This window comes from Heloderma suspectum, chromosome 3, assembly GCF_057233095.1.
Source record: "Heloderma suspectum isolate Gila_16-S chromosome 3, 16-S_ref, whole genome shotgun sequence".
NCBI classification, from domain to species: domain Eukaryota; kingdom Metazoa; phylum Chordata; class Lepidosauria; order Squamata; family Helodermatidae; genus Heloderma; species Heloderma suspectum.
Genome location: NC_139460.1, coordinates 25,081,895 through 25,109,149, shown reverse-complemented (window position 1 = coordinate 25,109,149; position 27,255 = coordinate 25,081,895). Strand labels below are relative to the sequence as shown.

The 27,255-nt window shown below is 44.0% G+C and overlaps 1 protein-coding gene across 1 annotated transcript in view; it reads right to left on the bottom strand.

Moving 5' to 3' along the window:
• Positions 1-1,539: 1,539 nt before the first annotated feature.
• Positions 1,540-27,255, bottom strand: part of LOC146349432 (contactin-5) — a 130,104-nt gene continuing 104,388 nt past the window's right edge. The window contains exons 10-13 of the mRNA XM_084845412.1: positions 15,741-15,927; positions 15,168-15,280; positions 8,158-8,326; positions 1,540-2,732 (exon numbers count right to left, since the gene is read on the bottom strand). Of these exons, the coding sequence (XP_084701538.1) occupies positions 2,629-2,732; positions 8,158-8,326; positions 15,168-15,280; positions 15,741-15,927 (573 nt within the window). The 3' untranslated portion in view covers positions 1,540-2,628. The remainder of the gene's footprint in view (positions 2,733-8,157; positions 8,327-15,167; positions 15,281-15,740; positions 15,928-27,255) is intronic.

Below are 27,255 nucleotides of genomic sequence, written 5' to 3'. Positions count from 1 at the left end.
TAAACCCTATAGTGCTCGAGCCAACCATTGTCTTGGTGTCACAATGGTTTAGAAATATTTAAACTATTTGCCCCCTTTCTAAGGGAGTGATATGCATAGAAATGTAACATCAATGGGCAACAGAGCAAATGTTCTTCCATCTGCTTTCGAGAGATGACCTTAATAGGACGGACAGTGAAGGAATATCCCTCACTGCACCATATACACCATGTTAAAGCTGTTCAGTTCAGTCCAATATATTATGCCATTAATATGACCCATTAACATGTTAAAGCAAACTCGTGCACCATATATAAACCCCACATGGACCATAGGGGAGGCATTTGACTTGGGTGTTCAAATCATACAAGGCCTTTAGAACTACAATAGGTGTGTGTGTGTGTGTGTGTGTGTGCGTGCATGCGTTAGTGTGCATCTCTTCACTCTGTATTGTGGGGTACCACAAAAGAACTTCATGGATTAGAAATGAAAACAAATGGTCTTAGCCACTGAAGGAGTAGCTCTGTGTAATAAGATAATAATCTGCATCAGGGGCTGGCAGGAAGTAGATCTCTAGATGTTTTGGACTTCAACTCCCAGCATTCCTAACCATTGCCCATGCTGGTTGGTGCTTCTGGGAGTTGAAGTCCCAACATCTGGAGATCTACCTTCTGCCAACACCTGGTCTAGATAACCGGTCTTCAGATTGTGATTCATTACCCACAAACTGAGCTGATATATTACCCACTACCTAGTATGAGCCACATCAATGTGTTGTGGCCAACTGGTGGTGAAAAAAGGAGAAATGTGAAGGAAGGAGGAAGAAAAGCAACGGGGGGGGGAGGGAAAGAAGGAAGGAAGGAAATAGATCTAGAGAGACAAATGGATAAATTATTGAAAAAATAATAGATAAAATTAAAAAATGAAAGTGGGTCTAGCATTGCAGGCTGAGTTTGAAGATAGAACCTGGATCTGGAAGGCTGAAGGCTTAGATCAGGGGTGGGCAACTTGTGGCCCTCCAGACATTTTGGCCTACAATTCCCATCAGTCCTAGTGGTGAAGGATGAGGGGAATTATAGACCAAATAGGGTAGCATCGCCCCCAAATGACTACCAATTTATATAAAATTTGCATATGCAAATTTATATGTACAGTAGACATGCAAATTTAGAAATAATCACTCTTATTTAAATGGATATGCAAGGCATCTCACCATAATGGGAGACTGACTAGGTGACCTGTGTGCCTGCTCAGTCTGCTATCCAGGTGTTAAGTGTTGATGGGCAACTCCAAGGCCCCTGCTGCTCTCCCTCCTTAGAGTTCTTTGACTTTTTAAACCAGACTTGGACTGGACAGTCCATAAAATTGATGACAACTTCAAATGGAGGACTGTCCTCTTCCAGCTCTCCAAAATAGAGGACAGTTCTCTGTAAAGTAGGACACCTGGCCACCCTAAGGCCAAAAATCTCTGGAGCGCCATAGATTGCCCACCCCTGGCTTAGACGGTTAGAAGCACTGCCCAACAGTATCCATGCCAGTGTTTTTTCGGACACAGAATTTGAACTTTGTGCATTTTATTGATAATAATCCAGGCAAAACCACCTTGTTCCAATCTTAATATGCTTCTCGATATCAGTTAGTTTAATCACCAAATATAGACAGTACAGTACCATACAAAAATGGACTACAAAAATAAAGGTCTAAAGAGTGAAAGCTGTTTGGGGATAACAGCTTTGTCTCTTTGCATTCATTTCTTCCAGTTAGCAATTACTGGAGGCTATGATTAACCGTCTGGCAATGGTTTCATTGCCATTTGCATTCTCAACCAGCTGTATTTTCACTTTTAAAAATAAGCATTTTCTCCCTCAGTTGTTAAGGTGGACAATATCAGATGCAAAACAATAGGGCTGAATTTTATTCTCCATTCAAATGTTTCAAATTTACCTTGTAGTGAAAAAAATGGCTCATTATATGCCCAGAGAATACAAATAGAGCTGAAAAACAATAGAAAATTACCATACTTTGCTAACTTGATGTGGCGCTTTTTTAAAAAGAGAAAATTTGTTACAGCAATTGAGAAAAGGGGCCACACAATCTAAATGTTGTCATCATGCCTTGTTGATCTGGAGAAAAAAGAAAGAAAGCCAGCCTTATGAAAAGAGGGAGAAGGGGGGGGGCACTAAACTCCAAATATTTATCAAACTTCGTTCTTTTTTAAAAAAATCTGGAACAACTCAAACAAAATAGATGTACTGTACTAGACGCCACAATTTAAACGACTAATGATACAAGACTGGTGTCAGCTAATATATAAACATATTAGAAAAGTAAAATAAAATAAAATGTGACAGAAATGTCATTTGCTTACAAAAGTTCATTTCATACAATCTGCATATTTTCTGTTGGGCAATAAACATCCCCTCCCCCCATAGAGGACATTTACACAAACTGAAGAGAAGAAACCTGATGAGTTTTTAAGCACTATTTCCCTCCCACAACACTCTTTCTGGTGCACTGGGTGTATTTCCGCACATCTTGCACTGTTAGCTCTTCACCAACTTCTTCCTCCATGGACACAGAGCTCCATCCATTGGTGTTATCAGGCTAAAGCAATTGAACACATGAATGATAAAAGGTCTACAGTCTTCTTCACCATGAGGTTGAAGGGACCATCAGTACCAAGAGAAATGTTACAGTCGATGAGGAAGTGGAGAAAGTATGTAGGCTTGATTGAGAACTTGTGACTTTTCCACCTGCGGGTGATCAAAACCAAAGGTGAACAGAAACTGTAAATCCCTATAGTATTTTGGCATTTTACAATAGCTAATGCAATTATTCTTAGACCCCATGCTGGAGTACATGTTTCCCCCCAAAGGAGCTGAGGTGTGTTTTGAAAAATTGCAACCATGTTGGATACATGCACCATTCTATTCTACCAGCCAGATCAATCCTTTTGGAACATATGATCTCATACATACTATGAAGGTTTGAGGCCTACAGAGGCAAGGAAAAGTAAAAGCTCAGACCTAGAGGCCTGGAGGTTTTGTTTTGTTTTGTTTTGTTTTGTTTTGTTGGGAGGGGGTATCCCTGAGAGGAGTAGTTTCATTTCCCTGGTTAAGTTTCATTTTCATTTCCCCACTTAAGTTTCATTTCTTCTGGTTTGAAACAGTACTTTTGGTTTTGAGGGAGGAGGGTATATAAAGAGCGTGAGAGAGCCAGTAAGAGCGGAGTCAGGGGAGACTAGAGCCTGAAGAGGGAGGGGGAAGAAGCAGCCTGGAAAAGTCTAAGTACAGCTAAGGTAAAGGAACTTGCATTTTGCAACTTTTATTTTCTCTTAATGCCTTTTGTATCATTCAGCAGTACTATGTAAATACCTTTAGCTGTAATTTGCTTGCTTTAATTTACCAGTAAACTGTTGTGGTTAACACCCAGGTGTCTAGAGTGTCAGTCACCCCATGCCTACAGCCTAAACCCCATGTTATTGGAAAGGGGAAGGTAAAAGGAAGGTGGGGCTCTAAGGAGACAAGAGATCCTTGAGGAGTTGCTCAGGGGGTCCAGGTCATAAAGGGAACCCTGACACATGCATAAGAACATAAGAAGAGCCATGATAGATCAGACCAAAGGCCTACCCAGTCCAGCATTTTGTTCCCACAGTGGCTTGTGGGAAGCCCACAAGCAGGGCATGTAGACAAAAGTTCTCTCCTGCTCATATCCCCCAGCAATTGGTATTACAAGTTTGGTGAGTGTAAAGATCAGTCAACAGAAATGTCTGTAACTGGCAGCACGAAGAAGTCCTTATGATTGCACTAGGGTTGGGTGAAACATTTGTTTGGTTCACATCTCAATGTGAATTTACCAAGCTTTCACTTCAAAAACCTAAACGCAAACCAGAATGTAGTTAGATGTCAACACTGATACTTTTCAAAAGTTTGCAATGCAGTTTGCCAAACAAATGTGCACAACAATGCATACATTTGGAAGTCTACACAAAAATTGTGTATATTTGGAAAAATGTGCACAAAAATGGTTTATTCAATGGAAACATCACTTGCAAACATGTATACAAGTGAAAAAGTGTCCACAAATATTTATTTATTTATTGCATTTATACCCCGCCTTTCTCCCTCTCGCAAGGAACTCAAGGCGGCTTACATTATCCTCCTCCTCACCATTGTATCCTCACAAAAACAACCCTGTGAGGTGGGTTGGGCTGAGAGTCTGTGACTGGCCCAAAGTCACCCAGTGAGCTTCCATGGCCAAGTGGGGACTAGAACCCGGATCTCCCAGCTCCCAGTCCGTCACTCTCACCACTACACTACACTGGCTCTCAGTGTACATATAAATTCAGTGTAAATATGTGTACATTTGAATAAAATGCATACAAAAATGTGTACATTTTAAAAAATGCACATGAAAATATGCACAAATGTCCATGCCAACTAAAAAAATATTGCAATCTGAATTGGAAACAGGACAGAACAAACTTAGAAGTGGAAAAATGAGAACCTGAACAAAATCAAGCTTGAAAGATTTGCCCATCTTTCGATTGTACAGGTTGCTCCTGGCCAGTATCCATCAGTGTCTAGTACACACACCTACAAATCAACAGAATTGCTTACATAGCTAAGAAACATGATAATCACACTTGCCCTAAGATTAGGTATGACGGTGATTGTCAAGAACTCCATTTTCTTTTTTTGTCCTAGCAGCTTGAAGTTTCCATTTCACAAGACTGGAGCGGCACACAGTGGCAAACCGTGTGTGTGTGTTATCTTGAGATGTCTCTATTCCCAAGGTCAGAAAAGGACCCAGTTAATTGGATTGAGTGATCTCAGCTGTGTTCCTGTGGGAACTCTCACCCCGCCCCCTTGGAGCCTGGGAAAACTATTCCAGCCAGCCCATGATTGGTTGACAGGGATCACCTTAGAGTTGTCAGGGGCTCGAGCATATTATCAGCTACCCAGTGTCTTCGACTTCATTTTGCCTTTGCTTTGGCTTCCAAGTATTTCTGTCTGGGCCCTGTCCTATTTGAGGACCTGTGCCTAGGTACATACGTAGGTTTAGGTAGCTTTGTTATTTTTTCCTTGAAGCATTGTTTCCAAACATTCTCTGGTCCTTGTGCGCCTTTTATTCCCCTTTCCCAATAAACTTACTACCTGTTATAGCTGGTTGTCTGTGTGTTTTATTCTAAATTGCCTCAGTACTAAATCCAAAGTCTTCCTCTTGGTTACTGCTACTGTTTAAGGTTTCAGGCCTAAGCCTTAGAAACAGAGGGTGCTAGTTTGGCCCCCTATTTCATAAGCCTTTGGGGGGTTCTGTAAGGTCTGAGAGTCCCCTGGCTCAGGTTGAGTGGCATGTAAGGGGAGTTGGCAGCCTACCTTGCTGGGTTGGTGTTCATCCTGAGCAACCTTTTGTCCCTGCCTACACTGCTGGGAGTTAGAGCAAATCCCTTCCTCTATTCTCAGTGATGATTTCATTCACCTGTTCTTTCAAATTTCAAGGCATGAGGCTGTGCTAACTAATGAAACGTATTTTCTAAAACAAAACACATTCCTCTTTGACTTCTTTCCAAAGCCCATGAAAGAGAGAGGGGCAATCTACATTACAACTTTAAACTGGTTTCAGACCTGTTTTTAGTGATTACGGCTACCAAATACAGGAATTCTGGGAATTGTAGCTCTAGGAAGAGGGGCCGCTTGGGCAGGGGACAGGGGTCTCTAGCAAAGAATTCTCAGTACCCTCATGAAACTGCAGGATCCCTTTAGATAAACCGGTTTGAAACCAGTTTAAAGTTGTAATGTAGATTGGCTCTGAGTAAATTCTCAAAAGTTCAGCCCTGAAGTGAGAGGGGGAAGAAATAGCTAGATGCTTGGAAGCTTCCTATTAGTTGCTCTGCTTTCCCATGAGAGAGGAGTGGTGGGCTAATATCTGGGGATTTGGTGCAGGTATTTGTCAAATGAAGGACTTGCCAATGACATGGGCTTCTGATAGTGACAACCGAAGCTAGGATTTACAGATCTCTGACCGGCAGTTCACTTATTCGACTAGCCATAAATTTTCTGTATTCATGGTGGGACATGGACACGTGCACACAAGATTTCTTTGGACTGGTCTTGGGCCTGGCCGCACAGGATTAGGAGGAATGGCAGAGAAAAGGAGAGGTGTATTTAACTTTGGAAGATCTCTGTGTCTAGAACTTAACAGTTTTCATCTCCTCCCTTCTTGGCATGTAGCTCCCCAATAAGAGGTGCCCACTACAAAAAACAAAAAGGTGGTGGAAGCAATTGGAAAGGTAGCGTTTGGGAACCCAGTGAAGGTTTTTTGCCCAGGGGCTCACAAACTAGCCAGCTCAGACTTTTAAGAGCCAAACACTCAAAGCCTTGGGCCTGCATGGATGGATCTCTCAGTTTCGGTCTCTCCTACATTTTTTTTTTTAAATCTCAAGTTCTTTTTGTCCCAAATACGGAGAGCTTTGGTAAATTCTTATCAAAATGGAACTGAACTGAAATTCTCACCGATCCCTGGCTGACACACTCAAACATCTCCCAGAGTGACATTTTATCATAATGTATTGCATTTCTATACCGCCTCCTAGCCGAAGCTCTCTGGGCAGTTTACAAAATATAAAATATTAAAAATACAGTATGCAAAATTAAAAACATAAGAGACACACAGACAGTATACACAAAGACAACATATATCTAAAAACAAATTTGAGCAATCAGCCAAACCATAAAACAAATCTAGGATCAATTAATACTCATCACATGCTGCCAAATGACTTGGAAAAGAGAAAAAGTTTTGACCTGGTGCCAAAAAGATAACAATATTGGCACCAGGCAGGCCTCATCTGGGAGATCATTCCATAATTGGGGGGCCACCACTGAGAAGCCTCTCTCCCTTGTTGCTGTCTTCCGAGCCTCCCATGGAGTAGGCACTCAGAGGAGGACCTTAGATGCTGAGCGTAGTGTACGGGTATGTTTGAACTGGGAAAGGCTCTGTTTTATGAAGGCTTTACTTGACGTCAGAGGCTTGGATCCTAAAAACTGCAGGTTGACCTCCACTAGCACAACAGGGCTTTCCTCCCTCCTGTCGCAGCTCATTGCCCCCTCTCCCTGGAATGGTGTGCGGTGCAGCATGGGAGTGGGGTTGCACCTGCAGGGGGCTTGACAGAACTCAGAGACCCTCTATTGCACATGGAGAAATGTTTCATGCTCACGCAAGGGGCTTTTTGATCCAAACCAGACTATTCTTAAATTTACTGTATATCTCTCTGGGCTCAGTGAAACAACATTTAAGGTTCATTTTCATTACAACAGGCTTGAATCTGTTTTTCAACTACGATGTCTCTGCTAAGCCGAAATGTAAAAATACAATTAACTCTCTATTTGGCAAGAAATCCTGAGAGTAAATAACCTTTGTTATGTTCATTTGAAATGCATGTCCTTTGCAAACTTATTAAGCAGTGATTTTAGTGATAGTTAATCAGTGCAAATGCAAACAATACACTATGTCATTCTTCCTTTTTTAAATTAGCAGTTGGGCTTCCTGTTGGTTGGACATGTGTATCCAAACTTGCAAGGTAACATTTTTTCTTTCTGAAATACTTTCTTTCTCTTGCTCATGGTTTTTTCATCTCATTCCCTCCATTTCTAATGTTCAGTCACTGAGTGCCATTGCTTATATAGCCAAAACAGCCCCAGCCCCAGCCCCATGCAACAGGGAGGCATCAGCAGGCTGGAGGAAACTCCAAGTTTCGGAGAAGTACAAAACAACTTTTCTATAAACCCAAAGGGCTGGACCCCCCACCCCCTGGACCAATGAGGGCTGAGCATGCTCAGTGGTCATTGGATGCTGACTAATTCCTGGGGCAAAAAACAACACCAGGGGTATGTGGGGAAGAGAAGGAAATGGAATGGAGTGGCTGGAATCCTGAAAAGCAGCACTGCATATTGCACGTTTTTGCTGCAGTTCACCCTCGTGACGTCTGTTTCTGAGGACACCCAGCTGAGAGTAACAGAGCTCAGATCTTTCCTCGGCTTTCAACTGGCCACTAATAAGAATGCACGCGTAATTCAGCTTTATACGCTTGCACACCTGGCTTATGGTATAAGAATGGCGGCCGGCTTGGAGTATGACAATTGTAGGTTCCAATTTCAATGGTCACAGAGGCCTTACCTGAAAAAGAAGGTACCCTGATTTGGGAGCTTGGTGTTCCATCCCCTCCTTCGCTGACTGCACGGACCTCTATAATGTAGACACCTACGTCAGGGAGAAGCACCACTGCAGACGTTTTCTGTGTTTCAATTACTTGACTGTTGCTGTGACCTTCTTGCCTAAACAAGACCTGTGGATGACATGTATAGCCAAGTAGAATGTCTAACATCAAATAAATATCTAATTCTGGACTCAGGAAAATTGCAATTAAAGCAAGGACTAAGGAAATTGGGGTTTGGCTAATGAAATTACACTGGAGACTAAGGTCTATATCACTGTCACTTCATTCTTCACTCTTCTTCACTAGGGATGTATTTGTTTTTGCTTGCAAAACATGCAAGCATGCCTCGTTTACAACTCCAAATGCGACTGCGAGCATGAGCACATCTGTCGAAATGCTTGTCAATTGCCAAACATGTGCTTGCATTTCATTTGCGCACATTTCCTAAACTCATGCAAATCTCGTAATTTGCGCAAATTCCCCCATAGACTGAATCAGCCCCACTTTACTCTATGGAGGAAATTTACATAAAGTTAGGAAATTTGTGTAAATGTTAGGAAATCTGTGTAAATATTAGGAAATTTCCTGTTTGCTGTTTGATTTGTGCAAACTTCCCATTTGTGCAGAGTGAACAGCAATCGCACATGTGAATGGGACCTTTGCATGAGATGAGGAGTGAGGCGATGTTCAGAGAATCCTGGCAATCTCAAACATCACGTGGTTATCCATCCTTACTCTTCATAAGTCCCACTTTTTCAGCCCAGCAAATATTGTATCCCCCTAACTCCTCCTCTAACACCCTAACCCTGACTGCCTCTCCACTGCACACTTGCTTCCCCTTTCCCAATACTTACTGGTTTGGTGCAGATGTCAAACTTCTAATCTTTTAACCATGTTTAGAAGATTTGGTGAGTGCTGAAAGCTTGTACCCTCCTTTCCTCACCCTCACCCACATGAATCCCATGCACTCCCTTCTCTGGTTAGTGTCAACTACGGCGTAGCATTTCAGTTCCAGCAGTGCTAACAATAATGTATACTAACCATGGTTAGTTTTTAAATCAGAGTTAGAAGCTGGTTTGCAGAACCAGGTTCATACATACCATAGCGATGCAGCACTATTAATGCTAACTAAAGTAGTACAGCAGGGGAATGGGCAGGAAACAAAAGCGTGTGTAAGAAATGGAGTGTGTAAGCCTGCAGCACATTCTTAGTCTTCTTAACCATGGGTAGAAGATTGCTAGCATTAGCAATACACCCGTCAGTGTAGATTGCTGATTGCTCCTTCTTGCCCCATTACATTTTGCCCATAAGAAATTGGATCCAGGATCTACCTTCTGCGAGAGAAAGAGCTCCACTCATGGAGGGTCCCTCCACCAGATTTTTGGGGATTCCCCTATCCCTTCACACCACAGTTCACCCCATTCAGCAGGGTCTTCTGACTCTCTGCATAGCATTTGGAAGGAGCTGGAGGTACTGCCGTGGGAAGGAGGGGGCAGGGGAGTCCATTTCTACCAGCACAGTTGATCCAGCCTAAATCTGGATCCAACCCATAATGTAGAATACGAATCTGCTGGGTGGCATCTGTGTTCTATACCCTGTGCATGTGAGAGAGAAATGGTGCATATGCATTTTTTGGTATGGGCAATAGCCATTTTCTAACGACATCTGGGTAAAGACCAATCCATTCTTCAAAGCACCCCAAATTTAAGAAGAAGGCAGATGCTACGAGCACAGATTGATGAATATCCCCAACATAATCATAACAAATCTCAGTATTTGCACTTCTGCTCTATAAAGAAAATATTAATTTTAATGGCATTTACAACAGCTCATGCTTCTGCATTTTCTTAAATCCTACTGCAAATATACTATCAAATTGAAGCGTGCACATGGATTTCACTGCAGTCTGCTCCTATTAATAGTCAGATGGGGTGGTGTTAACGGCATCAAGCAGTGTATATTACACAGTTTACAATCCCTGGTTGACAATCACTATATCCAAAATATACTTACAAAGGAATAAATGCATTTAATTCCATTTTAGTTCCCCCCCATAAAAGTTATTGCTTTTGATTGAGTTCCATGGTTACAACAGTAATGTAACAGGGGTGAGGATGGGGAGGTATATGGGACTGAGATATTTACGAAATGGTCTACATCTCAGTGAAGATCCAGCCATGAGAGAACTGTGTCCTCTCGATGCTATGTGCAATTGGACTTCAGTGTGTGAATCAGATGAGGAACCATGTGTACAAAAATGTTCTGCACATGTGGTTCCTCCCTGACCTAGTTGCTGGGGTCATGCACACAATGCCGTGTTACATATTTGCCAGTAGCACTGATGAGCAGTTTGGGAGGGGAGTGGGGAATGGGATTTAATCCCCCCCACTCTGCCCTTCCCACCAAACAGCTGATCAGTGTAATTGCCAATTACTTGAGAAGGCTAAGCACATACAGCAGGGCTGGGGAATCTCACACCAAATCTGGCCCTCCTGGGCTCCTAATCCGGCCCTCTGGGATTCCCCAGAAGGCCCCATCCCCTTCTGCTGGCCCTACCCCTTTTCCCCAAATGCCAATTGTTTTGTTGTTTCCTGGCTTTTGTGCAATTTTTCCTTCTTCTAAATTACTGAAATGCTTCTCCTAAGGCTTAGAACATAAGAACATAAGAAGAGCCCTGCTGGATCAGACCAAGGGTCCATCTAGTCCAGCATTCTGTTCACACAGTGGCCAACCAGCTGTTGACCAGGAACCCACAAGCAGGACATGAGAGCAACAGCACCCTCCCTCCCATGTTCCCCAGCAACTGGTGTACATAGGCTCATTGCCTCTGGAACTGGAGGTAGCACATAGCCATCAAGACTAGTAGCCATTGATAGCCTTTTCCTCCAGGAATTTGTCCAACCTTCTTTTAAAGCCATCTAAATTGGTGGCTATCACTACACCAGTTCCATAGTTTAACTATGCTCTGTATGAAGAAGCACTTCCTTTTACCTGTCCTGAATCTCTCACCAATCAGCTTCATAGGATGACCCTGGGTTCTAGTATTTTGTAGGGATGTACGAAAGTCACTTACCTGTTCGTGGATTATGTTGATGGTGGGGGGGAGGCGCTCTGTTCCTCCCACCCGGAATCCTCCGCGGCCAGCTGTGCTCCACGGCAGCTCCGCGGAGCAGCCGGCCAGGCCAGAGCCGTCCGCAGCCGGATTTCTGGCCGCAGAGGTCTCTGGGTAAAAAAACACAAAAAAACCCTGTATGCAAATGGCGGCGGCTACGGCCGCCACCATTTGCGTTCCTTATTTTTGCCCTCTTAATCTACGTAAATATTTACGTAGACTATGACGGCGAAAATCAAGGGGAACGCAAATAGCGTAGCGGGTGCTATTTGTGTCCCTTTTTGTTTCCCCGTTTTAGCCTGTGTAAATATTTACGTAGGCTAAAATGGGGAATCAAAAAGGGACGCAAATAGCACGCACTACGCTATTTGCGTTCCCCTTGATTTTCGCCGTCATAGTCTACGTGAATATTTATGTAGATTAAGAGGGCAAAAATAAGGAACGCAAATGGTGGCGGCTGTAGCCGCCGCCATTTGCGTATGCGGTTTTTTTTTTTAAACCCACCCAGCCATGATAGGCTACGTAAAGATTTACATAGCCTATCACGTCGTGTGTGTGTGTGTTTTAACCTAGTCATGATAGGCTACGTAAATCTTTACGTAGCCTATCATGTCTTTCTTTTTCTTTCTTTCTTCCTTTTTTTTACAAGAGTGGAAATGGTGGCGGCGACAGCCGGTCGGAAGTCTGGCCGCTGCTGGAGCCGCTGCCGCCCGGAAGATCTGCCCCAGGTGAGTCTCGTCCCGGGGGGGATCCGTGGGGGGGTGGCAGGCCATTCCGCCATGGAGTTCGGGGGCCCAAATGCACTGGCATTTGGCCTCACTGTGATCCGTGGCGGAATTCTCTGCCATCCCTAGTATTTTGAGAGAGGGAGAAAAATGTCTCCCTGGCCACATTCTCCACACCATGCATAATTTTGTACCCCTCTATCATGTCTCCCCTTACCCTCCTTTTTTCCAAGCTATACAATCCCAAGTGTTGTAACCTTCTCTCATAGGGGAGATGCCCCAGCCCCTTGATAATTTTAGTTGACCTTTTCTGCACTTTTTTTTTCAGCTCTACAATATCTGTTTTAGTTGTGGTGACCAGAACTGTACACAGTATTCCAAGTGTGGTCGCACCATATAGTTGTATGGGGCAGTATGATATTGGCAGTTTTATTCTCAATTCCTTTTCTAATTATGCCTAAAGAGTCTGCCTTTTTTTACAGTGGCCACACACTGGGTTGATATCTTCATTGAGCTGTCCACCACAACACCAAGATCTCTTTCTTGGTCAGTCACCTCTGTCTCAGATCCCATCAGGCTATACTTGAAGTTGGGATTTTTTGTCCCAATGTGCATCACTTTACACTTGCTTACATTGAACTACATTTGCCATTTAGAAGCCCATTCTCTCACTTTGTAGAGATCCTTTTGGAGCTCCTCAAAATCCCTTTTTGTTTTAACCACCCTAAATAATTTGGTGTCATTGGCAAACTTGGCCATTTCACTGCTCACTCCTAATTCCAGATCATTTATGAACAGGTTGAAAAGCATTGGTCCTAATACAGATCCTTGTGGGACCCCACTATTTACCTCCCTCCATTGGGAGAATTTACCATTTATTCCTACTCTTTGCTTTCTCTTCTTTAACCAGTTACTGATGCATAAGAGGACCTGCCCTCTTGTTCCATGACTACTAAGTTTGCTCAGTCCCTCTCCTTTGGTGAGGGACTTTGTCAAAAGCCTTTTGGAAGTCCAAGTAAATAGTGTCTACCGGATGACTCCTGTCTACATGTTTATTGACACTCTAAAAGAACTCTAAAAGGTAAGTGAGTCAGGACTTACCTCTGTGGAAGCCATCTTAATTCTTTTTCAGCAGGCCTTGTCCTTCTATATGCTTACTACTTTTATCCTTAATAATACCTTCAAACAATTTACCCGAAACAGACGTTAAGCTAACTGGCCTGTAATTTCCCGGATCCCCCTGGATCCCTTTTTGAAAATTGGTGTTACATTGGCCATCTTCCAGTCCTCTGGTATAGAGACTGATCTTAGGGACATGTTGCATATTTTTGATAGAATATCAGTAATTTTATATTTGAGTTCTTTGAGAACTCTAGGATGGATATCATCTGGACCCGGTGATTTATTTGCTTTCAATTTATCAGTAAGGTTGAGAACTTCATCTTTTGTCACCACTATTTGCCTCAGTTCCTCAGGCTCCCTTCTTGAAAACATCAGTTCAGGCACAGGTATCTGTCCTCTATTCTTCTGCAGTGAAGGTGGATGAAAAGAATTCATTCAGCTTCTCTGCAATCTCCCTGTCCTCCTTCAGTACTCCTTTAACTCCATCGTCATCCAGTGGTCCAACTGCCTCCCTAGCTTGTTTTCTGCTTCTGATATATCTAAAGAGTTTTTTATTGTTGGCCTTGATATTGTTAGCAATATGCTCTTCAAAATGTTTCTTTTGCATCTCTTATTGTCTGCTTGCATTGCCTTTGTGCAAGCTTGCACTCCCTTTTGTTTTACTAGCTTTGGCAAGTCTTCCATTTTCTGAAGGAAATTCTCTTTTTTCTAATAGCTCTCTTAAGACTGCTCATTAACCATGCCAGCAACCTCCTGGGCTTGGTGCTACCTTTCCTAACCTGTGGTATACCTTTTAGCTGGGCTTCTATTATTGTGGTTTTGAATAATCTCCAAGCATTTTGAAGGGATTTAATCCCCTTGACTCCCCCTTTTAACTTCTTTTTCACCAGTTCCCTCATTTTAGAGAAGTTTCCTCTTTTGAAGTTAAATGTGACTGTGTTGGACTTCCTGGGCAATTTCCCACTTAAATATATATTAAATTTGATAGCACTGTGATCACTGTTTCCAGTTGGTTCAACAACATTTACATCTCATACTGGGTCCTGGACAACACCATTTAGGATTAAATCCAGGGTTGCCTCCCCTCTGGTCGGTTCCATGACCAACTGTTCTAGGGCACAATTGTTTAGGGCATCAAGAAATTTAACGTCTTTGTCATGGCTGGAACATGCATTTATCCAATCAACGTGGGGGTAATTGAAGCCACCCATTATTACAACACTTCCTTGTTTGGAGGCCTCCCTGATTTCATTTTCCATCTCAAGGTCACTCTGAGCATTCTGGTCTGGGGGACGATAGCATGATCCTAACACTAAATTAGTTTTGGAGCCTGGAATTGTGGTTCTGTGGAAGAGCCTACCCCTTTTAGGTGTTCTAGTCCATTTAACACTATGCCCACTTTGACCTACAGGATTGTAAGACTGCCTTCATATAGGCCTGGCCAGTTCCTAAGATCTTCTGGAGAGGCCCTTCTTTTGAGACCTCCACCTTCAGAAGTACATTTGGTGGTGGCCCGAGAAAGGGCCTTTTTGGTGGCGAGTCCCAGGCTGGGGGACTTCCTCTCAAAGGAGGCAAAGTTTGCTCCCTCTTTGATGTTCTTCCACTGGCAGGGAAGGACTGCTTTATTTAAGAAGGCCTTTAACCTGTAAGTGGGTCTGGTGGGTTGGCTGCTGTTTTTAATAATACATATATTTGTAATTGTTATGTTTTTACTGCATTTTAATGTATTGTGTTAATCAGTTTTAATTGGTTGTGTAAGCCGCCTTGAGTGCCATTTTTTGGTAGAAAGGTGGGGTACTAAATAAATAAATAGGTTCCCCACCCCTGCTGTAAACTGTTGACCACACAGATATGCACACATACACATATGACCTCACACTTGGATTTGTGCCTGTGAGTTTGGTATTCTGCCTCTCAGTGCTGAATAGTATTGCTTTACATAGCACGAGGAAAGAAAGAAAAAGATGAATGAGAAGTCACAATGTTCCAGAGAGTGAGATGGTCTACTAACCTTGTATCCCATGACATCAGATTCATTAGCTAAAGGTCTAACAGGCTCCCATCCCAGGGACACATGGGAGCCATCTTGCATCCACATAATATTGCTTGGTGCTTGACTAGGAGCTGAGAAAAGATGAAAAAAAAAGGTAATGTTGTGAAATAAATTTGGAAGTTTTGGAAAAAGAACAAAAACACACCCAAGAAGTAGTTTAATTTTTTATTAGGTTTATGTTTGATGGCCAACTCTGCTAGACAAAGTTCACGGGTATAGTCTCTTGCTGAAGAAGTGTAATTTTTAATAGCTACTATTGAGCCCAGGATTATTTAATCTCCCCTTGTTGCATGTCAAAAATACTTAGCCTTGTTTTCCAGAAAGATAACCCTTTGCCTCTTGTGAATGCCAAATGCTCTCGGTCACTCTTTAGAATACAGATCCTTTGAAGTGAGCTCATGAATCAAAACAACATCACAGCCCTGTTTGTTAGGCAATATATATGCATCCCAAGAAAGGAAAACCAAGGCAGAGAACGGAAGCCTTTTCAGGGCTGTACATTATGAGGAGAACAAGAAGTTGAGAACCTACGAGATTTCTTGGTGGCGGCACGGACTGGACTGCTAGGTGGCCCATACCCCGCTGAGTTGTATGCCTTCACTCTCAGGTGGTAAACTGTGTTGCCTTCCAGCCCTGTCAGAATGATGGATGACTCATTTCCTTCTGTCCTGGCCTTTTCAGCTGCTTCCTCTTGTTCCATATCTTTCCAGTAACCAACCTGCCAATGGAAGACTGTGTGAGCGATGGACCAGTACATTTGTGAGGTCCTGTCTTTAACTATGATCATTCATAATGTCAACAGCATTTTTCAGCATACACAACTTTTTGAAATACCTTTTTTTCATCATCCTCACAAAGAACCTCTGAAGTTTTGGTGAAGCCTGTGGAATGGTTATGTGCCCAATGCCACCCATTGGGTTTTGGTCCAATGATATAATCCCTCCTTCCCCGACCCGGTGCCCTCCAAACATTTTGGACTACAACTCCCATCAGCATGGCCAATGGTTATGGATGATCAGAGTTGTAGTCCAAAACATCTGGAAGGCACCAGGGTGGGGAAGGCTGATATAGTCGTATATGCTTCTGGTATGTGAACAGCAGGGTTAGGAACATAGGAAGAGAGGAAGCTGCGTTATACTGCATTGGACCATGGGTCCATCTAGCCCAGTATTGTCACCATTGACTGCCAGCGGCTGTTCCAGGGTTTCAGGCAGGATTTTTTCAGCCTTGGAGACACCAGGGATTGAACCCAGGACCTTCTGCATGCAAAGTATGTGCTCTACCACTGAGCTTTGGGCCTTCCTCCAATAGGCCCAATGGCCAATGAGGGTTATGGGACATGATCTCACCCAAGGTGGACCAAGCATCTCTTCTCACCACACACTTATGTCCAGACTGGCAACTGAGGGGAGTCAGGTGGTACTGCTCAAAGCACTTGATTTTACCAGCAGCCTCCAGTTGCTTATCAAAGACCATCTAGTCCAGAGGTATTTATCTATTTATTATTTACCAAATATATTTAGATCCTGCCTTTCCTCAAAGGAGCCCAAAGCAGTGTATACGGATATCCCATCCCAATTTTATCCTCACAACAACCTGTGAGGCAGGTTTGGCTTCTGGGGTTCATTACTTGTTTGCAAACCTTGATGCACTGTTGATAAAAAGACAAATACCTTCATCTGGTTCTGGACTCTGGATCATTTTGAGCCTTGCACTCAGTGGGGGCTGGTGGCTGTGAATCCATTCTGGGTTTCAGTGAGAAACAGCCAGAACTTTAGAGGAGCCATTAAACATGCTGAAACCATTTGGAGGACAGGGTTCAGCACATTGGATAAGTCCTTTAGAGATCTGGCTGGTTCTGATTGAAACCCAGAATGGATTCACTCCCCACCAAAATCGGAGCCACCAGCCACCACTGCTTGAGCCATATTGCTTCACTACGTTATAACTTCGTTCAGTCAGCATTTTTTTTTTTTTTTACCATCCTGTCCAAAACATTGAAATCTCATCCCTTGTGACAGGATCCCATGGAATGCCTTAGGCCAAGGCTTCTCTTATAGCAAGAGACACTTAAAATCGGGTTCATATTTTTATAAAAAGGTAAAGGTGTCCCCAACCAGTCGTGTCCGACTCTAGGGTGCGGTGCTTATCTCCATTTCTAAGCCGAAGAGCCAGCGCTGTCCGAAGACGCTTCCGTGGTCATGTGGCCGGCATGACTGAACACTGAGGTGCACGGAATGCTGTCACCTTTCCCGCCGAAGCGGTACCTATTTATCTACTTGCAATTTCTTGCTTTTGAACTGCTAGGTTGGCAGAAGCTAGGACTGAAGACGGGAGCTCACTCCGTCACGCAGCACTCGGGTCTTGAACTGCTGTCCTGCCGACCTTCCGGTCTGCAGTTCAGCGTCTAAACCACTAAGCCACCGCGGCCCCCTCATATTTGTATAGCTCTGCACAGTTACACCAGCCCTCATTACATCAGCTCAAACATACTCATTGTTTTTTGTTGAGGGGAAGAAGAAAAGCCTTGACTGTGAAGATGGTTATTGGTAATCCTAGTGAAGGAGACCTTTGCACTTCATGAGAACACAGCAAGCTGTGTCCTAGAGTGTATTTGAAGTACAGGCCCCAGTTTGTAAGTGCTGATCATGCAAATTTAAAAGTGGCTGTTTCCCACATTCCATGCTGCATCATCTAATATAAATGCTGAAAGTGTCTTAGTGGCTCTCATGAAGGAGCAATGCTAGCAACTTTTCATGGGCCACCTGGAGAGCTTCATGGTTGAATGCAGCTTTTAAGATCAGTCTCCATGCCTGAAACCAACATTTATCTATTTATTACATTTATAGCCTGGCCTTCATCCAAAACATTCAGAGCACATGGTTCTCCCCCTCCCCATTTCATTCTCAAAATATTTGTTTGAGTTATATAGGAAGAAGATAGGAAGCTGCCTTACAGGCCTAGCATCAACATCTGGTATGATTGGGCAACTGCAGGCACCCATCTGTCTCCACAGGGCCCACTGGGGCTGAAATCTTGCCTCCTGGCTCCTCCTCTGGGTGGACTGGCTGGCTTACCCAGCAGTGATGCAATTGGCTGGGTGGGAACTGAGGGGCTACCATTTTTATGCTCCACAATGCAATATCTGAGTGTTTCATTGTGCAGCCTAAAAAATGGCAGCTGTTCAGCCTCCACCAGCTGATTACAGCACTGCCACTGCTCGTGGGTCAGCCAGCCAGCCAGCCCAGTGGGGGAAGAGTTGGTGGTTGGTGGCAGCAGCAGGAGCAGTGTTGTTGACTATATGGCCCATGTGGTGGCAGGGGATGGCAAGGGGAGTCAGTATTGGGGAGCCAGTATGCCAAGGAAAGGAAAGGTTCCTCCTGTGCAAGCACCAGGTCATTACTGACCCCTAGAGGGACGCCATTAGGGTGGTATCGTCTGCATATCGGAGGTTGTTGATAATTCTCCCAGCAATCTTAATTCCGACCTCTGATTCATCCAACCCGGCATTTCTCATGATGTACTCTGCATATAAGTTAAATAAGCAGGGTGACAATATGCAGCCTTGTCGTACTCCTTTCCCAATTTTGAACCAATCGGTTGTTCCATGTCTGGTTCTTACTGTTGCTTCTTGACCCTCGTACAGGTTTCTCAGGAGACAGGTAAGGTGGTCTGGTACTCCCATCACTTTCAGAATTTGCCACAGTTTGTTGTGATCCACACAATCAAAGGCTTTAGCGTAGTCAATGAAGCAGAAATAGACATTTTTCTGGAATTCTCTTGCTTTCTCCATGATGCAGCGAATGTTGGCGATTTGATCTCTAGTTCCTCTGCCTCTTCGAAACCCAGCTTGTACTTCTGGTAGTTCTCGGTTCGCATACTGCTGAAGCCTAGCTTGTAGGATTTTGAGCATCACCTTGCTGGCATGTGAAATGAGCGCAATTGTGCGGTAGTTTGAACACTCTTTGGCATTGCCCTTCTTTGGAATTGGAATGTAAACTGACCTTTTCCAGTCTTGCGGCCATTGTTGAGGGTTCCAAATTTGTTGGCATATTGAATGCAGCACTTTAACAGCATCATCTTTTAGGATTTTAAATAGCTCAGCTGGAATACTGTCATCTCCACTAGCTTTGTTGTTAGGAATGCTTCCTAAGGCCCACTTGACTTCACTCTCGAGGATGTCCGGCTCAAGTTCAGTGACCGCACTATCATGGCTATCAGGGACATTCAGATCTTTCCTGTATAGTTCTTCTGTGTATTCTTGCCACCTCTTCTTAATCTCATCTGCTTCTGTTAGGTCCCTGCCTTCTTTGTCCTTTATCATGCCAGTCTTTGCACAAAACGTTCTCTTGAGATCTCGGATTTTCTTGAAGAGATCACTAGTCTTTCCCATTCTGTTGTTTTCCTCGATTTCTTTGCATTGTTCATTTAAGAAGGCCTTCTTGTCTCTCCTTGCTATTCTCTGGAACTCTGCATTCAGTTGGATATATCTTCCCCTTTCTCCCTTGCTTTTCGCTTCCCTTCTTTCCTCAGCTCCTTGTAAAGCCTCCTCAGACAGCCACTTGGCTTTCTTGCATTTCTTTTTCTTGGGGATGGATTGAGTTGCTGCCTCCTGAACAATGTTACGGACCTCCGTCCATAGTTCCTCAGGCACTCTGTCTATCAGGTCTAATCCCTGAAATCTATTCCTCACCTCCACTGTGTATTCATAAGGGATATGAATATGAGGTCATACCTGAATGGTTTAGTGGTTTTCCCTACGTTCTTCAATTTAAGCCGAAATTTTGCAAGAAGCAGCTCATGATCTGAGCCACAGTCAGCTCCAGGTCTTGTTTTTACTGACTGTATGGAGCTTCTCCATCTTTGGCTGCAAAGGACATAATCAATCTGATTTCGATATTGACCATCTGGTGACGTCCATGTGTAGAGTCGCCTCTTGTGCTGTTGGAAAAGAGTGTTTGCTATGATCAGCGTGTTCTCTTGGCAAAACTCTATTAGCCTTTGTCCTGCTTCATTTTGTACACCAAGGCCATGCCTGCCTGTTATCCCGGTGATTTCTTGACTTCCTACTTTAGCATTCCAATCCCCTATGATGAAGAGGACATCTTTTTTTGGTGTTAGTTCTAGAAGGTGTTGTAGGTCTTCATAGAACCGATCAACCTCAGCTTCTTTGGCCTCAGTGGTTGGGGCATAGACTTGAATTACTGTGATGTTGAATGGTTTGCCTTGGATTCGTACTGAGATCATTCTATCGTTTTTGAGATTGTACCCCAGTACTGCTTTTCCCACCCTTTTGTTGACTATGAGTGCTACTCCATTTCTTCTAAGGGATTCTTGCCCACAATAGTAGATACGATGGTCACCTGAATTAAATTCGCCCATGCCTGTCCATTTTAGTTCGCTGATTCCCAAGATGTTGATGTTCAATCTTGCCATCTCATGTTTGACCACCTCCAACTTACCTTGATTCATTGATCTGACATTCCAGGTTCCTAAACAATATTGTTCTTTACAGCAGAAAGTGAAGAGGATCTCAAGAGCCTCTTGTTGAGGGTGAAAGAGGAGAGTGCAAAAGCTGGTTTGAAACTCAACATTAAAAAGCTAAGATCATGGCATCTGGCCCCATCACTTCCTGGCATATAGAAGGGGAAGAAATGGAAGCAGTGACAGATTTTACTTTCTTGGGCTCCAAGATCACCGCAGACGGTGACTGTAGCCATGAAATTAAAAGACGCTTGCTCCTTGGGAGGAAAGCTATGGCCAACCTAGACAGCATAGTAAGAAGCAGAGACATCACCTTGCCGACAAAGGTCCGTCTAATCAAAGCTATGGTTTTCCCAGTAGTAATGTATGGCTGTGAGAGCTGGACTATAAGGAAGGCTGAGCGCCGAAGAATTGATGCTTTCGAACTGTGGTGCTGGAGAAGACTCTTACGAGTCCCCTGGACTGCAAGGAGGTCAAATCAGTCCATCCTAAAGGAAATCAACCCTGAGTGCTCATTGGAAGGACAGATACTGAAGCTGAAGCTCAAATATTTTGGCCACCTAATGCGAAGAGAAAACTCTCTGGAAAAGACCCTGATGCTGGGAAAGACTGAAGGCAAAAGGAGAAGGGGCCGGCAGAGGAGGAGATGGCTAGATAGCATCACCGATGCAATGAATATGAACTTGAGCACACTCTGGGAGAGAGCGCAGGACAGGAAGGCCTGGCATGCTATGGTCCATGGGGTCACGAAGAGTCGGACACAACTGAACGACTGAACAACAACAAAGAGGGACGCCACTTGTGCTGGCGTTTTCATGGCAGACTATAGCGGGGTGGTTTGCCATTGCCTTCCCCAGTCATGACTACCTTTCCCCCAGCAAGCTGGGTGCTCATTTTACCGACCTCGGAAGGATGGAAAGCTGAGTCGACCTGAGCCAGCTACCCGAGACCCGGCTTCTGCTGGGATCGAACTCAGGTTGTGGGGCGAGTTTCGGTTGCAATATTGGGGAGCCAGTATGCCAAGGGTGCACCCAAATCTGGTGCTGGCCCTGTTCCCTTATGCTGATGGTCCATCTAGCTTATTACTGTTATGGTCTACACTGAATGGCAATGGCTCTCCAGGTTTCAAGACTGGGTTTTCCCCAGGTCTACCTGGGTATGCCAGGGATTCCTCCTAGAACTTCTGCATGCAAAGCAGATGCTCTGCCACTGAGCTGTGACAGATACAAGGTCACCCAGTGAGTTTTCATGGCTCAATGAAGATATGAACACGCAGTCCTAATAGGAAGGGGGTGGAAATAGGCTGGCAACGCATGAATACTGAATAGTTGCTTTGTAATCCATTCAGTTCACGTTTTAATGCAAACTCACCCAATTTCACATTTTTAACCAACAACTGAAACTCAGTTACTCTTCAAAAACTGCAGTGGAGTTCCCCAGTTAAAAAAATGCAGATGTTTTCCCCCCTCAGAGTTCAAGATGAACCGACTTAAGAATGGAAAATGAGAAACCGGAATTGACAAATTCATCCATCCCTAAGTTTTAGTCCGACACCCTAAGCAGTACACCACACTGGCTCTCATGCCCTACATGGGCTTCTGAAATATGCTATTTTTGTAGTGTTTGTTACTTGTCCCCACCCCCCAAAAAAATCTCACCAGTTCTTCTGAGGAAAAGCTCTTACGAAAACCCATGGTTCACTCTGGAATGGCTTTTGACATACCATTCCCAGCCGGCCAGAAGCGGGGTGTCAGTCACAGTGTTAGCTCAATGAGATGCAATGCTGCACAAGTATGCCAGCAAGGGATGCTGTGACTAGCTAGACAGGTCAAGCAAGAATGAGTGCTGACAGGAAGTCAAAAGCACTTCCGAAGAGTCAAGGACAGCCCACTTCTGGTGGGTCTTCAAAGACATTTACTATTCAAACCTGGCAAGCTTTGAGTGAATCATGAGAGGAAGTGGCATGAGCAATATTTCTTTCCTTGGCGGGCACAGTGCACAGTGAGAAAGCTCTGAATCAGTGTAATGAATTGGAGATGACAGAACACCTGAGGAAGCCTTGCAGTGGGTTAATCATACCAGAGCAGCATCGCTGGAGGACAGAGAAGAGGGCTGAGAGTTTGGTTTGAGTCACTCAGATACGAACAGGTTTCTGTCAAATGTAATTCAGGAAGAACCCTCTCTGTGGAGCACCACCTCGTCCTCCGCACACAAAAGCCCAAATCGTTTTTGATGTTTACAAGTCTGTGGCAGTCGTTGCTTTGCCTTCACTGAGTTTCCCCCACTCTCTAGAGGCTAGGCTGGCAACGCATGAATACTGAATAGTTCCTTTGTAATCCATTCAGTGAAGCCACCAACTTCTTACAAGACTTGGTTTTGCAGTGAGCCAAATGCTTACTTCAGGGTAGCTCTGGAGTTACTGTCTGAGCTCAGTACAACTGCTGCTAAGTTTATTACTCATTTGTTGTAAAAGACTTACAAGCCACTTTTCTGTTGAAAAGAAGCATTTTAAAGAGTGGAAGGAATACGGTATATATACAGACTTCACGAACCTATATGTGAACTCTCAGCCGCTTCACTGTGAGTAAATTTCAAGGATGACATCTGATATTAGGGGGTGACTAAATTTCAAGGATATCTGATATTTAACTGCCAAGGGGGTTAAAATGTGTCAAATTGTGGACAATCCTACAGTAATTTAGCAGGCCTCACATGCTCTAGCTGGCTGTAAATGAAAATGCATAGGATTGCGCCCTTAGTTTCTTTTAGGAAATTATTTGGAATTCTCCCAGAAACCCAAAATGAAGCAATTGATAAAATTCATAGGTACATTCTTAGGAAATCAGATTACTTGGAATTCAAGAAGATATTTCTAAAAAGCCGACTTTTCCATGACGGTAGGCTTGTTTTTCTGTCTAAACATGCATAGGATTGCACCCTTAGTCATTTGTTTGTTTGTTTGTTTATTAGAAGCATGTTTAGGAATTGCTTATAAAAGGGAAAGTAATGATATGGTTACACTTGTTCAGTGGTACACAATGGTATGGGATTTAACCTTGATGGGCAAATTTACTGAAGAAATATGAACACAATCAGATTTATTTATAGATGTGCATGTTTATTTCTTATATACACAATAATTCTTCAGTAGAGTGTTTCTCAAGTCAACACGAAACATTTTGAGAGGACTTCATTTCAGTATGATTTTGATATGATTGTTAATTCTATGAAGATCTGTCTGAATTGATGACAATATTCAGTTTTGGTTATAATATGTGCATTGGATTTGCTGGTGTTGCACTTATATTTTTATTTTGTTGATTAACTTACATAATTTCTTTGAAAAAAATACAATAAAATATAAGAAAAAATATTTAAAGCAGATCACAAAATCTCAAAGAACACATAATAAATGACTGAGTGCATTTCAAAAGAAAAAGCTAACGAATCACCAGAAAGAATAAAATCAATGAAAACCAGCAAGAAGAAACAACAGCAGACTAAAACTCCCCCTGTCCAAAAGCCCACTGAATTAAATATTTTTTTACAGAGCATCAGAAGTCCAGGAAGGAGCCAGATGGGATGAAATTCCAAAGCCTAACTTCTGAAGTTGAGCTTCATGCACATAACTAGTCTTAAATTGAAGCCAAGATAAATTCAGTGGGATTGCACTGAGGTACAAGTAGCACCATCAGTAATCTCTCAAGTCCAACAAACATCCTTGGACCTAGAGTGGGAAAATGGGCTTAAGGTGGTGTAGTGCCAGGGTGGGGTAATGGGTAGAGTGTAGGGCTGGGACTGGGGAGTTCAAGTCTCCATTTGGCCATGGAGCTCACTGAGTCACTCAGCCTCACAAGCTTGTTGTGAGGATAAAATGTAGAGGAGGAGGATCATGTACACTGCCTTGGTCTCCTTGGAGGAAAAGGCAGGATATAAATGCAACAAACAAACAAATTAGTAAATAAAGGGAATTCTGTCTAGGAGTTTTGAACCTCACTGCTTATTAGTGCTGTATCTGACTACTTTTACCTGGTAGCCTATGAAAGCATCTCATACAGGCAATGCTGCCCATTTTCTGGGATGTAGAACATGGATGCCTTTGTGACTGTGCCAGCCCATTAGCTTTATTTCCTTCCCATGTTGCTGGCCCCTAGAAGACTGTGCCTTGGTTCCAGATTTTATCCAGAGGGTTATCTGGCTTTAAAGAAGCTACTCATAAGTATCTAGACAACATCTCCTCAGAGAACAAGGTGTATAGCCCAATTTTGTGTGTATGCAGTGACAGAGCACCTCACAGATGCAAGCAGCAACTCCCAGCACAGGGACATTGTACAGCTGGTAGCAATTTTTCAGGGTGAGCGGGGAGGGGCGTGTGAACCGCTGTTTCTGCCCCTGCAGCTAAAGAACTCCCGCAGGGCTTGGCTGCACAGGTAACACTGTGGACCTCGGAAAAATAAATATAATAAAAATGCCGACTATAAAATAAAGCCCTGCATATGATACATACATTACAGTTACCAAGTGACACTTTATCCCCAGCCATTAAAAGCCACCATTGCAACAAGGAAACCTTTTAAGAAAACACACAGGGCTAGATCCAGACTGAGTTAGCTGAGGGCAATCCCATGCATATTTAGACAGAAAAAAGTCCTACAGTTCCCAGCATGCACTGGGAGATAGGACCTTTTTGTTCTGTCTAAACATGCATAGGATTGCACCTTGAGTCACTTAGGGCACAATCTTGTCGGGATAGGTGGCTGCCTCCGAACTTGGAGACGGCCGCCTATCCAATGCAGGGCAGGAGCAGCGCGGAAGGAATCATCCCCTCTGTGCTTCAGCTGCCCTGCATTCACAGCTGGACAGCTGATTTCAGCTGTCTAGCTGCAGGAAGTCAGAGCGGGGGTGGCAGATGCCAGATGACGCATAGGAAGTGTCGGAACGGCACTTCTGCCCTCCCTGCCCCGGCCCACCCCCAGGAACTCTCCTTATTCACTGCTTTGCACTCCTCTTCTGAGTGCGGAGCATGGGGCCATTTTGTGCTGCCTACGAGGGAGCGCAGGAGGGGGTAGAGGTCGGTTCTCAGGGAACCAACCTCAGAGCATGGGTTCCGAGGTCGGTTCCTGGGAACTGACCTATCCTATGGCTGTCTAGCCACTGACTAGCAGCCGTAGGATTGCGCCCTTAGTCGTGACTATGGATGTTTCAGGATTTCATTTCATCTGCATTTCAAAGCAAACAGACCTGATCTGCCCATCCCAGTCTAAGGTGAGGATCAGAACACAGTCATCCTTCATGTTTAGGGATGTCAGAATTCCGCCACAGATCTCAGTGAGGCCGAATGCCAGTGCATTCGGCCCCCCGAAATCCATGGTGGAACGAAGCCCCCTGCCCCCCAAAACCACGAAAAGTGTGCGAAATGGAGCACTTACCTGCTGCCGTCCGCGCTGACTTGTGAATGGCGGCCATGTCTGTGGCCTCCATTTGCTTCCTCATTATAGCCGTGATAGGCTACGTAAATAATTATGTAGCCTATCACGGCTGACGCAGGGACGCCATTTGCGTCCCTGCAGAGGCCGTGATAGGCTACGTAAGTATTTATGTAGCCTATCACGGCAAAAAACAAAATAGCAAACGCAAATGGCGGCGGCTACGGCAGCTGCCATTTGCGTTCCCTTTTTTTTGCCATTTTAGCCTACGCAAATATTTATGTAGGCTATTACGGCAACAAAAAAAAAGGGAACGCAAATGGCGGCCACTACGCCATTTGCATCCCCCCCCTTTTTTTTACGTAGGCTGAAACGGCAAAAAACAAAAGGGAACGGAAATGGCAGCTGCCGTAGCCACCGCCATTTGCATTCGCTGTTTTGTTTTGTTTTTTGCCGTGATAGGCTACATAAATACTTACGTAGCCCATCACGGTAAAATACAGGGATGCAAATGGCGGCGGCTATGGCCGCCGCCATTTGCGTCCCTGCAGGCTGGCCAGCGGCTGGATGTCCAGCTGCGGGCGGCCCCGGCCGGCGGCTCTGTGGAATCTCCGCGGAGCGGAGCTGGCCGGAGAGAATTTCGGGGGGAGGGATGGAGCACCTCCCCCCTACTGCGAATGTCACCCTTTGAAAAGGTAAGTGACTTTCATACATCCCTGTTCATGTTTTGCAGTTCTCTGAATTTTGCAGTTCAGTTCATGGCTCAAAATATGTACCAAAATGTACCCCAAACCGTATTTAGGATAAAAGATGTTTAGAAATGGATACTTTTGAGAGAAAATAGGTATTTTGTGAGAAAAGGCATTCAAAAATGTGTTTTTCAATGAAACGTCCATGCTGATTAGAGAAAGGTGGGTGGGGGGAATGGGGGAAAATGTAGGCCAGCTCTGAAGATGGTGTAGTCATTTTCCATCCCATTACAACCAATGTGAGGCAACACATGTACAAAACCCACCAAATCAAAGCAAAGCAAAGCAAACAAACAAACAAACACTACGGCCGAGTAGGAAAAAGAAGATCCCCGCCCTTTACTTTCAGTACAAGCCCAGCAGGGATTTGGATTTGGCGGTTCATCC